Source organism: Fukomys damarensis, unplaced genomic scaffold, assembly GCF_012274545.1.
Source record: "Fukomys damarensis isolate Sample0158 unplaced genomic scaffold, DMR_v1.0_HiC HiC_scaffold_18, whole genome shotgun sequence".
NCBI lineage: Eukaryota > Metazoa > Chordata > Mammalia > Rodentia > Bathyergidae > Fukomys > Fukomys damarensis.
In genome coordinates, this window is record NW_022900930.1 from 756,897 (window position 1) to 773,598 (window position 16,702).

Consider the following 16,702-nt stretch of genomic DNA (forward strand, 5'->3'; position numbering starts at 1 on the left):
TTTTTTTTTTTTTTTTTTTTTTTTTTTTATAACTAACTGTAATACAAACTACAATAAAGTCACAAACTCAGATGGTTACTGAACAGCCTCCCAACAGTTTTTTCAAACATGTTAACCCAATGACAACTCACCATAAACTTGGTTTCACCCTTTGACAGAGTATCTGTAATAAAATGGACCTTTTGTAACTGCTCCACGACACGATGTAACAGCTTTGGCTGTAGAAACATAATCAGAGAATTAAAAAAAAAAAAAAAAAAAGAAAATTTACCTTGCTATGGCAAAAAAAAAAGTAAATAAAGTAAAAACAGAATCAAAAACTGTGGAAGTGAGGGGGGAGTGCTGGGGGTTGAACCCAAGGCCTTATGTTCTACCAAAGTCCCAGCCCTAAAAAAATAATTTTAACATGAGTTTTCAGATTTTCTAGAGAGATCTTTTATGTTGATTTTTTTTTTTTTTTTTTGGCTTTTGGTTTTTTTCTTTCTCATTCTGGGTATTGAGCTTATGGCCTCTTTTGTTCTTTTTAATGTTCTTAGTAAGTACCTTTCCTGTCTAACAGAAAATTTATCTTATCAAATGAAATATGTTTTTAGAAACAAGTTTTCACCAATCTCATGATATTCTAGAACAAATATAATTTGTGTTATTATTCTATTAAAGCAAAGAGCTAGCTTTGCTTCACTGTTAACGGCACATATATCCCAAAATCAGTAACGGTTTTGCCTTCATGAGTTTTCTAATAAAAATAAAGTTTCTCAGGGGGGAAAAAAGTAGAGTTTCTCAATACTTTATTTAACAGAAAAATATTCCCTTAATAAAAATCTGAATACCACACTGACTATTTCTGAAATAGCTATGGTAAACAGTACAAAATCATGAAAATGTTTTATTAAATTATATGTCTTTCAAATGTTAGATTGTCTTCCCAATTCTTCCATGAAAAATCATATATATCCCTTTCCAGAATTCAGTCAGAACAATGCCTTTTCAAAATGATGAAAATAAACATTACTGTGAAAATGTCCAAGTATCATTTAGAAAATAGTATTCACTGCTGTGTTAAAACTTATTACATTCAAGTATAAACTCTGAGGTACCTGTTTGCTTAATTCTGAAGTGAAGTTTGGATGGGTCAGAAGAACATCCATGTCACCACTGGATTCTGCACCTATGACACCAAAGAACATGCATGGAGCTCTCTGTGTAAATTCATCAAAAACGTCAACCCTGAGCTACATGGAGGGTGCAGACAGAGCCTTACTCCTTACAGCCTTCTACTGCACTGTGCTTCATATTCAGAATTACTTCAAATTTTCAATTTTCTCTTATGAAGGCATATTGATAGACACCACAATCTGAACAATAACAGTAATTAACATCAGATAGAAAATGAATATGATTTATTAATCTAATGTGTTAAAATGTACCTAATCACTCAATAATAAAAACAACAGTTAGAAACAGCTTTAAAATACATCTATGAGGGCTGGGAATTAAGCTCAGTGGTGCTGCACCTGCCTTGCAAGCACAGGTCTTGAGTTCAATCCCCAGTACCAGGAAAAAGAAAAAATACATCTATGAATGAGATACCTAAAAATCTTAATATGCTGTACCTCTAAAAAAGTTCATCATAAAGCTTATTTTAATTCTTATGACTGAATTCATTTAGTAAATATAGGTAAAAGTTATTATACTGGTGTCATAAAGTGGATAGGAACATAGCACTTTAAAATGACTTACACTTTAGTTTTGCTCTTACAACCATGTAACTTCAGCAAGTTATACACAGGTGTATTTCAACCTTACTATATATTATAAAATTTTGCCTCCACTTAAGTTTTTTTTCACTTTAAACTGCCTCACCCCAGTACTGTAAATACTCTACATTCCTCTAAACTACAGTTTCCGGGTTCATAAAACTACTCAAAACTATATCTGGCTATTGTGGAACTAAACAAGAGCATATGTGAAAGCATCTAGCACAGCACCTGGTACACAGCATAAACTGTTTCCTCTTCACGTTGATCAGTGCACTATTTATGAAAGACACTTAAGGCGGCCACAGTTTTTGGAGATGACCACTCTACACATCAACAATCTTTAACAGTTATAGTCGTCTGCCATGTCTTCAGAAGATACCAAGACTCCCAGCACAGGCCTGAAACCACAGACAGTACCAAGCCTTCCACTTAGTGCATTTGTCATCCTAACTGAGCACTTCATCACACTGTGGCTATAGTTTTTCCAATTTGAGGTGTAACAACAAAACTGGCATGGATTTCTCTGTTCTTCACAATTTCCCAGACAGATTTGTTCCTACCATAGATCTTAGCAACATGAGCATATAGTAGGGTTTTTCCTTTCTTTATTAGCTCAAGAACTTTTCCCCCTTTTGACTTAAAGGAAGCACTTTATTTATTAAAAAAAAATTTTTTTTGTGTGGTACTACTAGGGCCTTGTGCATGCCAGCCAAGTACTCTACCACTGAGCTACGTCCCAAGCCAGGAAGCACTTTAAGGCTTGTTTGTTATCTCCAAGTTGCAAGCATGCCATTGTTGTGACCTAGGGCCATTATCAAATACAATAAGGGTTACTTGAGCACAAGCACTGTGGACTACTAAACCCTAGACACCTGACCCTAGTCCCCAAGTCAGGTGCTAAACAGCCAGCAGGAGGCAGCATATCCAGGTCAGAGGTTCTGGGCAAAGGGAGCATTTATTCCCATCAGGAATGTAGGAGATTTCAGCATGCTACTCAGAACACCCTGTAATTTAAAACTTGAGTTGTTCATTCCTAGAATTTCCCATTTAATATGTTCAGACTGGTTAATTTTGGTAACTGAAACTTCAGAAAGTAAAACTATGAATAAGTGGTGGGCTACTGTATTTAACAATATGAAGACAAGACTGAATGTATACTGATCCCTGGACATCTACGGAAGCTATTTTCACAAAGAAAATTCTACTGTCTTTTCTTTTTTTCTTTCTCCTAAAAGCTGAATGTCTTTTTATCATTCACCACCCACCTACCACCAAAAATGTTTCATTTTTAAAAACAATAAACTGTATTAGCCAAAAAGAGAGCAAAAGAAAACAATCCACAGGTCCATTATTGAGGGACAGTGTAAAGTGTGGTACACCCACACATTCAAATGCTACACAGCGAAACAGAAGAATAAAGATGCTCCTGTACACTGATAGGGAAAGATCTCCAGAACATATTTTCAAGTGAAAAAGTAGCAGAGGGCACTGTACACACACTATGTTATATTTCTGGTGAACAAAGGGAAGGGGAGGGGCAAGCCAAGGATGCATACTCATGTTTAGTTGATCTATCCACGCAGATACACTGAATATACAAGAAAGTGGCTGTTAATGTGGGACACTGGCAGCAGGGAGAGAAGGGTCAACAGGGTGAGACTTTGCAGTACATACTTTTTTATATATTGAAGCACACAGCCATATAACATGCTCAATAATAAAAATAAAATAGAACTATATAAATCCAGGAAGCTTGTCATATCCAGTAAAGCAGGCAGTTGGCTTGCTGAATATCAAACTTAACATTTTGCAAATATATATTTCAAGTTCCCACTTAACAAGATTCTTATTTAGTACGTTTATAGCTGGGCACAACTTATGCATATATTTTTAAGTTTCCCAGGTGTTTCTGATGCAGACATTATTGAATAACTAGTTAATACCAATCCTCTCATTTTGCAAATATGAAAACTATGATCAGGCAAGACAGATTTCACTAAAATCAAACAATGGTGAGTAGTTAACTCTGGCCTCAGAACCAGGTCTTTTTATCCAATCCAAAGTTCTCTTATTGGCAACTATAGATTTCATTATTTTCTTCTCAAATCTAAATTCTCATAGCAGCTACGTAGAGTTTTTCAAATAGCCCATTACCTACTTCCCAGGAAAACTCTATTATGGCCATAGATGCAGTTCACCTATCTACTGTATTTTTAAATTTTTTAAATAAAAATTTTGTATCTCAATCTTTTTCATTTCCCCTACTTGGGATTGAACCAGGGCCTTGTGCATGGTGGTTAAGCACTTTCAACACTGAGCTACATACCCATAGCCCTACAAGTTAATATTTTAAAACTTTTTTAGCCTTTCCCAATTTTAAGGCAGTAAGAGTCAGGCCTGCATGACTCACTTTGCTTGGACTCACATGGGGATCTAGCTGAAAAAACTGGTGAGTTTAAGAACGGGTTCTGAGGGCCAGGGATTTAGCTCAGTGGTTCTGCCTCCTGCGAGTTCTATCCCTGGTACCTAAATAAAGAATGGGTTCTGAACAATTCATGGAAGAATTTGGTGATCACTGTCCAAGAAGGTTGGTACAGCATCATGAGTATAATATGCAAAGCAAAACAGTGACATTACACAGACCATTTGTTTATATCAAAATAATAAACAAGAGTAAATGAATCCCATGACACAGGACCAGCCGGGCGTGGTGGTGCACACCTGTAATCCCAGTACTCGGGAGGCTGAGGCAGGAGGATCACTGTGAGTTCAAGACCAGCCTGGGCTGCATAGTGAGTTCCAGGTCAGTTTCAACTACATAGTGAGATCCTGTCTCAAACAAACAAACAAACAGACAAGCAAAAACCATGACACAGGACCTCAAACACCCCTAGTTGTTGGGTGTATGGTGCACATCTGGGATGGCTGAGGCAGAAAGATCCCCTGGACCAGCCTGGGCTGCAGTGATTTCAAGGCCACAGTGAACTACACAGTGAAACACTATCTCAAAATACCTAAACATGCTTAGTCATCCCCCGTTTGTTCACGCACACATTCAATGAGTGTTTTATTAAGTACCTAGGATGCACCAGGTGGCACTGTTCTATTCGTGAAGATGAAGGCACATGTCTCACCTGCGCAGGGCTCTGAGTGTCACCAAGCCAAGATGTGAACAGAGTGACAGTGCACCCCAAGCAGTGCTGGTGGACACACACAGCATGGACTCCTGCCGTGGGGTCCTGGGGAAGCTCAGTGGGCTCCTCTTCTGCTTCACAACATGGATCGGTCCTGGTCTCTCAGTCCCAGTGATGCAATGACCCACAGTGTGAGAACAGTCACAGCAGCCTGGAAATGGTTACTCCTACAACCTTGCAGGAATACAGGAGTCCTGGCAGAGGTAGCTGCAACTGGCAGCAGCCCAGCCCCATCCCTCACTCAATCCTCTGAGTTCAGGGACCACCTCATATTACTCGCCAGATAAAGAGCGCTCCAGTCACCACCCCTCCTGCCACCATTTCCTCCTGTAGGGAGACGTGTTGTCCATCATCCTTGGCAATTCAGGCAGAGAGGTGGCATCTGGGGGGGCTGGTGACCAGAGGGCCTGAATCCTACTTCCCACTGTGTTGAGGACATCTGAACGTAGGCATTCAGAGGCCAGGTGTGGTGGTGGATACCTGTAATCCCAGCAAAGAGGCTAAAGCAGGAGAATTGCTGCAATTCTGAGGCCAGCGTAGGCTACATAGTGAGACCCTGTCTCAAAAAACAAGAGGATCCCACAAACAGTACTCATGCTCAGAAGTGCCCCTCTCCTTCCTCTCTGTCTCTGCAAAGTGCACTCCCCACATTTGCTGGCATGGATAAATTCCAGATGAGGGCCACAGCTCTGAGCTTGGACTCTACATCAAGTTATGCAGTCATAACAAAGGGCATTATATGACTCCTAATTGGCCTTGCTGAATCCTTCTCACCTGGAATTACGTCCTCTATGGCTGTAGGCCAAACCCCAAAGCTCCAGCAATCCATCTTTAGTTGCTTAGTTAATGTGCATAATGTGTCAGCCTTGTGACAGAAGGAGTTTGCTCAGTTCAGCTAAAAATCAGGTACCAAGGATTTAGCTCAGTGGTTCTGCCACCTGCCTCGCAAGCACAGGGACCCGAGTTCAAATCCCACTACCCCCTCCAAAATCAGAGTATATTAGTTTTAATATATTAACTAAATCTTTAAGATTTGCGTCTATGATTATTATAAATTTAATCTTATAAATGCTCCTATGATAAAAAAAAAAGTATATGGCCAGGCATGGTGGTGCACATCTGTCATTCCAGCACTTGGGAGGGTGAGGCAGGAGGATCACTACCAGTTCCAGGTCACCCTAGGCTACACAGTGAGTCTAAAGTCAGCCTGAAACAGTTCACGAGGCCCTATCTCAACAAACAAAATTACACAATTCATCCCCTGAAGATGAAATTTTAAAATGACTATACCCTGATTTTACTTTTTAATAAATGTATTAAACTTAAATTTTGTATTTAGAGTATTTCCACAGATCACTCACAAAAACCCAAAAATAAACAAAGTGCTCCCCCAAGCCCCCCAGAATCTGTACAAAAATAGAAGCTCTTCATTTTCTGTATCACCTTATCTTTTTGTGTATATCAATTTGTTAATATAAAAAAAGTGTCTGCTTAGGAAAGTATAAAAACACTGCTTCAATGTCACACGCCCCAGCACATCCAATCTGGGCTGCACCGACACCTGTCCCTCCTGTGCCACTTCCAGGAACCGTCTGCGACTACGATGAGTGAGATTCAACGCTCCCATCTTCAGATGTCCACGTTGGTTTCTATGGATACCCTCAGGGTCACACTCTGAAAATCCTGGACGAACGTCAGGAAGTAGAAAACGAAACCAAAGGCTGCAGTCCACTCACAGATGGCGCTGACTAGGTGATACACACAATCCTTTTCTCTTGGATTCCGCTTCAGCTTGGTGATGGAAATCAGGGAGGCACAGGCGATCATGGGGAGGACAGCTGCGCAGGACACCACAGAGATGGCCATCCGCACACGGCACGTGGACAGGCTGTTCCACTGGGGACATTGCTTGTAGGAGATGACGGACTGCAGGAGGATATACATTACCCCGCACACAAAAGCCAGCAGGGCACCACCATCATGGACCACCGGCATGGTCAGCTCTTGGAAACTGGCCACAATGCCCATCCCGATGCAGCCCACTAGGCCAAGGACTAGTGACACCAAGTTGAGGACGGGTGTGCTGAAGTAGCTGGTTTCATTCTGCTTCTCCAGGATTTTATATCTCAGGTAAATTGTGGCCGTGCCAAGAAACGCAGAGAAGTTTATCATGAATCCAAAAATACTACTCTCTGGAGGGGTTGTTCCTGTATCGCTGATATGGGGCAGGAAAGGGTTCACGTGCCCGGAGAGCACAGCTACCATGTAGGAGATAATGACTGCGGCCGATGACCAGGTCACCAACAAGAAGGAGACGAAGGCCATGCCCCGCAGGAAGCACCACATGGTGGGGTGCGGTCTCTGTGGACAGGTGGAGGCAGCAGCCTGAAGCAGGACAGGGTAGGAACAGTATTGCAGGGACCAGGGGGTGGGGACCAGGCGACGGGTGGGGCAGGCTGTTGCCACCCCATGAAGTCACAAAGTGAGGTGCGGGACACCAATGGGCCATAGGGCCCTGGCCTGAACAGTTTTTCTGAGTCATTATTCTTTAGATCTATTATAGAAATTGTAGGGGGGAAAAAACCTATCCACAGTTTTACTACCATCTAGTCAAAGGCAATCATTATTAGCATGTTAATATAGTTAAAGTCATTAGGTCAATTTTATGAAATTTAGACATTAAAATATCATCAAATAATAAAGTTAGGATGTTTCCTCTATTTATACGCAGTCCCATTTATGAACAAATCAACTTGGCTAATACGGTACCCTAGTATGTCTGAAGTAAGACAACGTATCTTTTAACCCAAATTATCCATATCACTCCGCAACTGTAACATCAAGCACGAATACACCAGGATTAGGAAGTATATTACCTCTTCTGAAACTGCCACAGACTGTAGCAATGTATTCAGAATCCAGTTTATTAACTTCACTTAGTACAATAGCCTAATAGAAAAAAAATTAAGTCAGTATTCCAAAAATGGGTTTCCACAGTGACATTCTCAATACCAATCAAAGAACACAATTTAGTACACTCTTACTTGCATTTGTAACATCTCCTCACGAGGGATTCTTTTTTCAAAGTCCTCAAAGTATCTATAAGGGCAAAAGATTTTTGAAAATTTAAATATCTTTAAAAATTAAACTGCCTACATACTAAGTAACCTTATACCAACAGATCATCCTCATAATTCTCACAAATCAAGTATAGAATACATAGAGAAGGCAGCAATAAAACTGGGGCAGGGTGTCTATTCTTGAAGCTAATTCTTGGTAATATTTCCAAGACTCCATCTAAACTTGGTGGCAGGTTCACATGATGGGGGAAATAGGTATATTTAAATGAGTACATGTTTTCAAATTAGACTGCTCTCTATTAGTAAGTCAAGGGATTATAGTTTGTTGCTCATGAATTTGCAAAAAAACTACAGAAGAAATGCTACTGTAACATTGCACAGTAGCATGACTAGAGATAAAAATAACAGTTTGTGCCAAAAAGCTAGAAGAAAGGACTTTGAACATTTCACCACAAAGAAATGGTATCAAGAGGGCAGGGACAAGGGGAAAAAATGAGAACCAAGACCTGTTATGTAAAGAAAGGTACACGATCCCAATAATGAATGTAATTGTACTGTATGCCTAAAATGTACCAATAAACACAATTAAAAAAATAAAGAAAGAAATGGTATCAAGGAGCTATGTTACCTTCCTTTAAATATTATAAAATGTATAATATATCAAAACATCACATCACACCTCACAAATACAATTTTGTTATGTACCAGTAAAAATTAATCTAAATTAACACAAAAACTGCAAAATTATATTTTAAAATATTATCCTAATAACATGGATGAACTCAGATAATAATATGCTAAGTAAAAGACTCTAGTCACAAAAAAAGTGTATTGACCACAGTGGACTGCATTTATACAACACATCCAGAATAGGACATCTACAGGACAGATGATGAGTGGCTGATTGTCTAGGGCTGAGCAGGGTGAGGGCAGTGTGCATGGGATGAATAGGGAATGACTGCTAAGGGGCACGGGTTTTTTGCGAGGATAATAAAAATATCCTGAAACTGGCTGTAACAATGGTTGCACAACTCTATGGACATAGCAAAAATCACTAAACTCTATAGTTTGAATGGCTGAACTGCATATAACTATCTCAAGGCCGTTAAAAGATATCTTAGGTTGAAATAATGTCTAAGCAAAGTCTAAAAATGATGTGCCTGTTCAAAACCAATTTTCATGAAGACCTCATTTCCTATGGATATGCAAAGAAAGTGAGAGCCACACCATCCTGCTGTTACTGGCACTACTCTTAGCATAGTAATATAAGTTTAAAAATATTTTGGTAAGGCATTAGCGGAAAAGTTCAGAAGGTTATGGGGACTGAAGCACCAACCATTGGGACATGTAACACTTAATCACTATCATCATAATCCACACCTAGCACACAAAATTTACTGGTACTGATACAAAAACATGCTCATTAGTTTTTGTTATGCTGTTACTTATGCGTTTGTGGTTTCTTTTCTTTTTAAAAAATTTAAATTTTCATGTTTGATGTTCTCAGGAAGATTATAAACCTCTTAAAAGATACACTGGATATCTAATACCCTTATCACAGACAAACACAAAGTAAACACCCACCGTTTGCCTGATGTACTTGGTTCTACTTATTTTAGGAAAAAGCTCCCTGCTAAAGTCAAGAGCATGAGGGAAATCCTCAAAAACAAGTAAACAAACCAGACAACAATTACAAAATGTGTGAACTTGGGCAATAAAGTCTATAAGAGTCTGCAATAAATTTAGCATTTCTAAACTAAAAAATGATTATATATTTAGCTAAGTGTAAAGAATACTATATAAAGAATGTTTATAAAAATCTTTACTTTTACTTCTCAAGTAACAAAAGAAAATGTGCTATCTTACTTTAGGCCAATTCGCTGATGATGGTTCAATTTATCTTCATTTTTCCTGAGATCTGAATAAAAGATAAAACTTAGTGTTAAATATTTTTTTGGAAAAACTGAATGCCCACAGCCCTTTTATTTAATTTATTTAAAAAAAATTTTTTTCAGTACCAGGGATTGAACTTGGGACCTTGCACTAGTGAGGCAGGCGTGGCACAACTGAGTCAAATCCCTAGCCCTCCATAGCCCTTTTACAAAGAATTACTCAGGTGAAATGATTTTGGAAACAGAGAAAGAATTTCAGACATTAAAAACTATATAAAATGACCTTACAAATCAAGGTAAAACTAACAGCTGATTTCATAATCATTTTTATTTACTGAATCAAAATATCAGTTGAGTCACATGAAATAGTAGATAAAATATACAAGGAATCATATCAAATGTTGCTGGTGATAGCAAAAAGCCATCTAGAAGAACCATCGCTATTTAATTTATTGTTCATAGCAGTAGTAGTAACCACAACTTCAGAACACTATGATTAACTGCGTTCATTCACATTGTATTATCTTCATTTTTTAATCTGCAAAAGCGGTCATAACATGTGTCTCAATACTAAAAATAAGTTAGTTCTATTGGGTATTCTTCCTTTTCTAGGCCTAAGTACAGTAGTGAGCTTTGTTTAAAGAAACCAGAAGTGTGCTTTGAAAGCAGCTTCTACAAGTAATCTTATATTCACATATGCATGGGTTCCCCCTGGATATATAAAATATAGTCATCTTCATGACACACACTGCATTTAATATCTCCCATAGAAAACACCTATGTCTGAAAATGAACTGGAAATACTGAGTTTATCATATAGATACTAAATTATATTACTTGCCTGAATTATGAAATATAAGCACCAGAAGAGTAGCTCCTTGATACTACCACAAATGTTGATAGGCCCACAAATTGCTGACCCCTTTAGACAATCGTCCATAAGATGAACTGTATACATCACAAGGGAGAAAAACATATCCCCTCTGAGACACACAGATAGAATTCAACTAACTCGTCGTGTGCCTCACACAAATTCTTAGCTTAGTAATTTCACCAAGGAATAGTGTCTCAGAGGAGTCAGTTATAATTTTTATGCTATTCATCAAGCACTCTGCTAAGTGCTTGATTACTACATTAAGTCATATGAGGTAGAAATACCCACTTGGGTCAGTCTTCAAAACCTGTTTATCTAACACTGAAGCTGCTTGTAAGTAGCTGAACCTACAAACACTAAATCCTACATGCTGCAGACGTTAACGAATCCGCACAGACAGCACATGCCCTTCCTTAGGAAGCATGAACGGACAAGTTAAATTTATAGGATTACTGTATTATAGGTTTAAGGAAAATGTTTTAAACTTACTTGACTTGGGCTCTAATTTTATAACTTCCTTGAAAGCAAAAATTCCTTCAATTAACATTATAAACCTCTAACAAAAATCTTTCTCAATATATATAGCATAACTTTTAGTTTAACAGATGACTTGGCTTAAAGTTTTATTAAAGAAACAAAAGCAATTTAAATTTTCTAACAAATTGCAAATTATAGAGCCGGGCGTGATGGTGCATGCCTGTAATCCCAGCACTCGGGAGGCTGAGGCAGGAGGATCACTGTGAGTTCGAGACCAGTCTTCACTGCATAGTGAGTTCCAGGTCAGTCTCAACTACATAGTGAGAACCTGTCCCCAAAATCCCACCCGCACAAAAAAGCAAATTATAGCTCTTCCTGTAAGTGGCCAGAGGTGACCTGTGAAAATGGTTTGCTACTCTTTTGACCCAGAAAACCCCCAAAAATCATGCAAATCAAGAGGCTCAAATTTTTGTGTTCACTATAAGAACACCTGTGAAACTGCCCAGGCCATCGGGGGTCTGCATATCCGGAAGGCCACCGAGGACCTGAAGGGTCTCACACTAAAGAAGCGATGTGTGCTGTTCGGCTTTACAGCAGCGGAGTTGGTAGGTGTACCAGGCCTGACACTTGGGCTGGACACAGGGCTGATGGCCCAAAAAGAGTGCTGAATTTTTGCTGCCTGTGCTTAAAAATGCAAAGAGCAAATTATAAATGGGAAGAAATGGTCAAATGAGAAGGTGAACAAGGGGAGGGGGAGGAAGAACAGAAAGAAGGGGCACAAGAAAAAAAATGGAAACAAAGCTTTTGTACATAAGGAGAGGAAGAGAGATGGACAGGAGGGGGGAATGAAAAAAAAAAGAAGCAAGATAGATCATGGACAGGTACAAATTCCCTAAAATGAATGTTACCATTATGTATATCTAAAAGGTACCAATAAATGTTTTGAAAGAAAAATTTGCAAATTAGAACTAGTTTTTTAGGCCAAGGATTTAGCTCAGTGGTGCAAGGTCCTGAGTTTGATTCCCCAGATACCAAAAAAAAAGAAAGAAAAAGTCACTTCTTGCTCTTCCTGATTTTCTTCTGAGTTATAAACTTTAAAGTGTTTAAGATGGAAATATAAACTATATTCTATATTGAAGAGTTAAAAAGAAAGTCTGTATTGACTGAATAATTTTTCAAGTTTGCATTTGTTACAGCAGGAACAGTACCTCAGGACTATACTTAACCTGGAATTAGTAACCTGTGGTATTACTCACCTTCTAATGTTTTAATTCCTTCATCTACAAACTTCCTTGCAGCAGATGGACTATAAAGAAACAAACACATTATTTCAATATCAGGTGAAACTCAAGGTTTTGTAACAACCAAATGTCTTCTCTGTCAAACATAAGAGTTATTAAGATAAACAAGACCTGCTAAAATGGTTACTTTAATAATGTTCAATTTTATCCTAAGAATTTTTGAAGTTTTAATTATTAGGAAGATAACCATGCATGTGGGCATTAAAAGACATCTAAGCAGCTAGCCATAATAATGGCCATATACTGTACAGATTAATAAACACTTGAAAACTGTTTATTCACTCAACTAAGATCAACTGAGGAACCTATTACATGACAAATACTCTGCTGAAGATACAGCATAAATAAGGCAAATAACAATCTTGGACTTTATCCACTTATATCCAGTAGTCTTGAGTTCCCAAGGAATATGCCCATTCTCAGTACACTATGTTTAAGAATTTATAACACTTTAGAATAACTTTCATCAGGGCCAGGGATGTAGCTCAGTGGCACTGCACCTGCCTGGCAAGTGCAAGGTCCTGAGTTTGATCCCTTGTCCAAAAAAAAAAAAAAAAAAAGGAGAGAGAGAGAATAACTTTCATCAGAAATGCAGCCATTTAAACAAATAATCATATACCTTAAAGGAATGCCTTATTTCATAAAGATGAGATGTAAGTAAAGCATTATGGCCTTAATATTTCAATGTTAATCTTCTTTGTCCAGTGTCAAAGAAGCTACTTTTTCTGCAGTGCAAATTTTAAGATAAAGATTTTTTCATTGAAAACTGAAAGCTTGTTCTAAATTATATGGTGCTATAAGCGCTTAAGATAAACAACTCAGAGAAGCAGATGAGGCATGACATACAGTAGGCAGTAAAATGTACTCAGCAAGTGGAGTTTAGAGGAAGAGATTGTTCCTGGCTGGAGAGTCAGAGTGGTTCATGAAGGAGGTGACACTTGCCTGGTATATGCTTTTACAGTGAAGGTAGCATCTGATGATTACCCTTGGACAATAAGGAAGGGTACATTGTATGGAAGGTGCATGGTATGGGCAAAGGTAAAACATAGAATACAGGTTTTGAAGGGAAACAATTTCTAAGTTTATAAAAGCTCAGGCTTTACAGAGAAACAGTACGTTGGCTGCCTGCAATAAAAAATAAAACCAGGTCCGGGGATTTTAGCTCAGTGTTGCTGCTGCCTGCCTCGCAAGCACGAGGTCCCAAGTTTGATCCTCAGTACCAATTAAAAAATAAATAAAACTAATATACAACTGTGTCCACTTAATAGTTCTTACCCAATGCCACTAACTCGAGTTAAGAAATTGATAGATGAACTTGTATCATCTTGCCGAATCTAAGGGAAAAAATGGTCAACAATGATTGAAGAATGCTTTGAGAATGTAAATGATCCCACTGGGAATATACCAGTATGCTACGAAAGGTGAAGAGCCATTTACATTTGCCTAGATAACCCAGACAGAAGTATTCATATTTAATACAGATAGTTACAGGTAACAGAGCAGCGAAGGGAGTCCCATCTCTGATTTATTCAATGCTTTCCAAAATTTTTGGCTGGGGTATTGCTCAGTGACAGAGCACATGCTTAGCATGGATCAGGCCCTGGCTTCAATCCCCCAGACCAAACAAATAAATTTCTTTTCCTTTAAATTGACAGATTAAAAAAATATATATACAGACCAAGCCTGCTCCCGACCCAGCCGCCATCGCTCAAGCGCCAGGAAGGTAGCCGCGCGGGCGCCCCTGAACCCCCATAAGCCCCCCCACACACTCTCAGACCTCCTGACTGTGCAAGTCTTTGGACCCACTCTGCAAAGACAGAGGTGGTCATCAAGGGTATTTTTCTGAGTTCCCAACTTTGAACATCTTTAAAGAAAGGGCAGGGAAACCTGTAATAGAACGTTGTGGAGTTCAACCATTCAGAAGGATGGGGAACTCAATCTGGGCCTTGCGGCCCGAGGTCAGTCAGCATCATGGGGTTCAGCAATCAGCTAACTGAGACCAGGGGTCTTCTATCCTCGCTCTGTCTGAGCCATTAAATTGTTAATATACTGTATTGAAAAGTTTGTTCACTGCAGACATGTTCTGGACTGCTTCTTGATTTCAATTTAATTCAAATGATTTAAGGGTGATAGACTAGTGACTACCACAGGTGGTCAGTGTCCAAGTTGTGCTTGATCTTAATGTGTTACTGATTGTATCAGTTGGGGTAAAGCATTGCCGTTGATTTGATGAGCTGTTTTCTCTGATGTTATGAAGATGAGAATGTCCGTGGGTCGTTAGAGACACAGAAGCTAGGGTGCAACTATATCAGGAAGATTTGGGTGATAATCCAGAGATTACACCAAGGACAGTCCAACAACAAAATTTAAAATGAGAAAACACTTAAGCAAGACACAAGGGCAGACTTCCAGTTTACCAATGGCAAACAGTAGGGCAAATGAGGATGAAAAGGCTGATAGTGAACCACCAGAACACCCTGAACTCAAAGCACAGGAAGTAACAAAACAGATCAATCAGGCTCTAGAAAAATTCAAAACAGAAATAATTTCCCAGATAACCATAGAGATAGTGAGCAAAATGGAAGTCGTGATTCGAGACTCTAGAGCAGAAACTGACAGAAAAATAGATGAGCTCAGGACCATGATAGAAGTCATGAAGGCCCAGCATAAGAAAGAAATGGAAAAAATAAACGCCCAACATAGGAAAGAAATGGAATCCATAAAACAGATTCAAACAGATATCCAGGAGATTAAACACTCTATTGAAAGTGTACGCAACAGAATAAAAGAATGCGAAGATAGGCTCTCAGATATAGAAGATAAGATTGCAGTCAGTGACCATGAAAAGAGAGGTCTCTTAAAAACAGTAAGAGATCATGAGAAATCGATCCAACAACTCCTAGATGATGCAAAGAAGAATAACATAAGACTGATAGGAATACATGAAGTAGCAGGAGAAAATACAAATGACTTAAAAAAGCTGTTTGCAGAATTAATGACAGAAAACTTCCCAAACAGAGGGGAAGAATTTGACATTCAGATAACTGAGGCATATAGGACCCCAACTAGCTACAATCAAAAAAAATCTACACCTAGACATATAATAATCAAGATCCCAGAAACCCAACAGAAGAACAAAATACTACAAGCAGTAAGAGAAAAGAAACAAATCACATACAAAGGAAAGCCCATCAGAATCACAGCAGACTTTTCAACACAAACCCTTGGGGCAAGGAGAGCCTGGAATGAGATATTTCAAGTACTAAAAGAGAACAACCTCCAACCTAGACTGATGTATCCAGCAAAACTCTCTTTCAAAATGGATGGGGAAATAAGACACTTCCACGACAAAGAACACCTGAGAAACTACATGAATACCAAACCAGCACTACAAGCAATTCTAAACAAGATCCTAGAAAAAGACAATGAAGGCAACAACACCATGAGGCCCAACAGAGCAAATCAAATAGGAAAGGCAAGAAATTAAAAGGAGGTGAAAAAGTAAAAAGAGTCAACAAAAGGCCAATAACATGTCAATAATAAGTCAGTACATATCAGTTATAACCAGCAATGTCAATGGCCTCAACTCACCAATCAAGAGAAATAGACTGGCAAAATGGAATAAGAAGCAAAATCCAATAATATGTTCTATACAAGAAACACACCTAGTGCAAAAAGAAGCCCAGAGACTGAAAGTGAAAAGATAGAAAACAATTCTCCATGTGACAGGAGCCCAGAAAAAAACAGGGGTAGCAATCTTATTTGCAGACAAAGTAAATTTCAAACCAAAACTGAATCTAGTATTATTGATGTAGGACAGTACTGTATCATACCTCTATGAATGTAAAATATCTAGTACCTGCTTTATGATACATAGTAGGGACCATGCTTTATCAGAGCTACATTTAATGATATTACTCTAGAATGTTCTCTTTCCAGATGATGATTAAGAGGCTAATAGAAAAAATGGTGCCAGGTACCACAACAGCAACAGAACTTGGCTGTTGTCTGGATATTATTCTTTTCTTTGTTTTTTTTTTTTTGTTTTTTTTTTAATGGAATGTGCCGAATGTCTATAATTTTGTTCAGATGACTGCAGAACCTGGAAAAGCTGTTGCTGCTAT

General features: G+C 38.6%; 2 protein-coding genes across 2 annotated transcripts in view; both read right to left on the reverse strand.

The window, feature by feature from the left end:
- The window catches only part of Polb (DNA polymerase beta), a 32,519-nt gene that overhangs the window by 5,761 nt on the left and 10,056 nt on the right, over nucleotides 1-16,702 (reverse strand). Inside the window, exons 5-11 of the mRNA XM_010617093.2 lie at nucleotides 13,854-13,912; nucleotides 12,534-12,583; nucleotides 9,901-9,952; nucleotides 7,999-8,053; nucleotides 7,831-7,903; nucleotides 1,098-1,168; nucleotides 132-218 (exon numbers count right to left, since the gene is read on the reverse strand). Of these exons, the coding sequence (XP_010615395.1) occupies nucleotides 132-218; nucleotides 1,098-1,168; nucleotides 7,831-7,903; nucleotides 7,999-8,053; nucleotides 9,901-9,952; nucleotides 12,534-12,583; nucleotides 13,854-13,912 (447 nt within the window). The remainder of the gene's footprint in view (nucleotides 1-131; nucleotides 219-1,097; nucleotides 1,169-7,830; nucleotides 7,904-7,998; nucleotides 8,054-9,900; nucleotides 9,953-12,533; nucleotides 12,584-13,853; nucleotides 13,913-16,702) is intronic.
- Nucleotides 6,095-7,820, reverse strand: LOC117286698 (DNA damage-regulated autophagy modulator protein 1). Its single transcript, XM_033765347.1, has one exon. It carries the CDS (start codon nucleotides 7,298-7,300, stop codon nucleotides 6,584-6,586), a length of 717 nt encoding a protein of 238 aa, XP_033621238.1. The 5' UTR covers nucleotides 7,301-7,820; the 3' UTR covers nucleotides 6,095-6,583.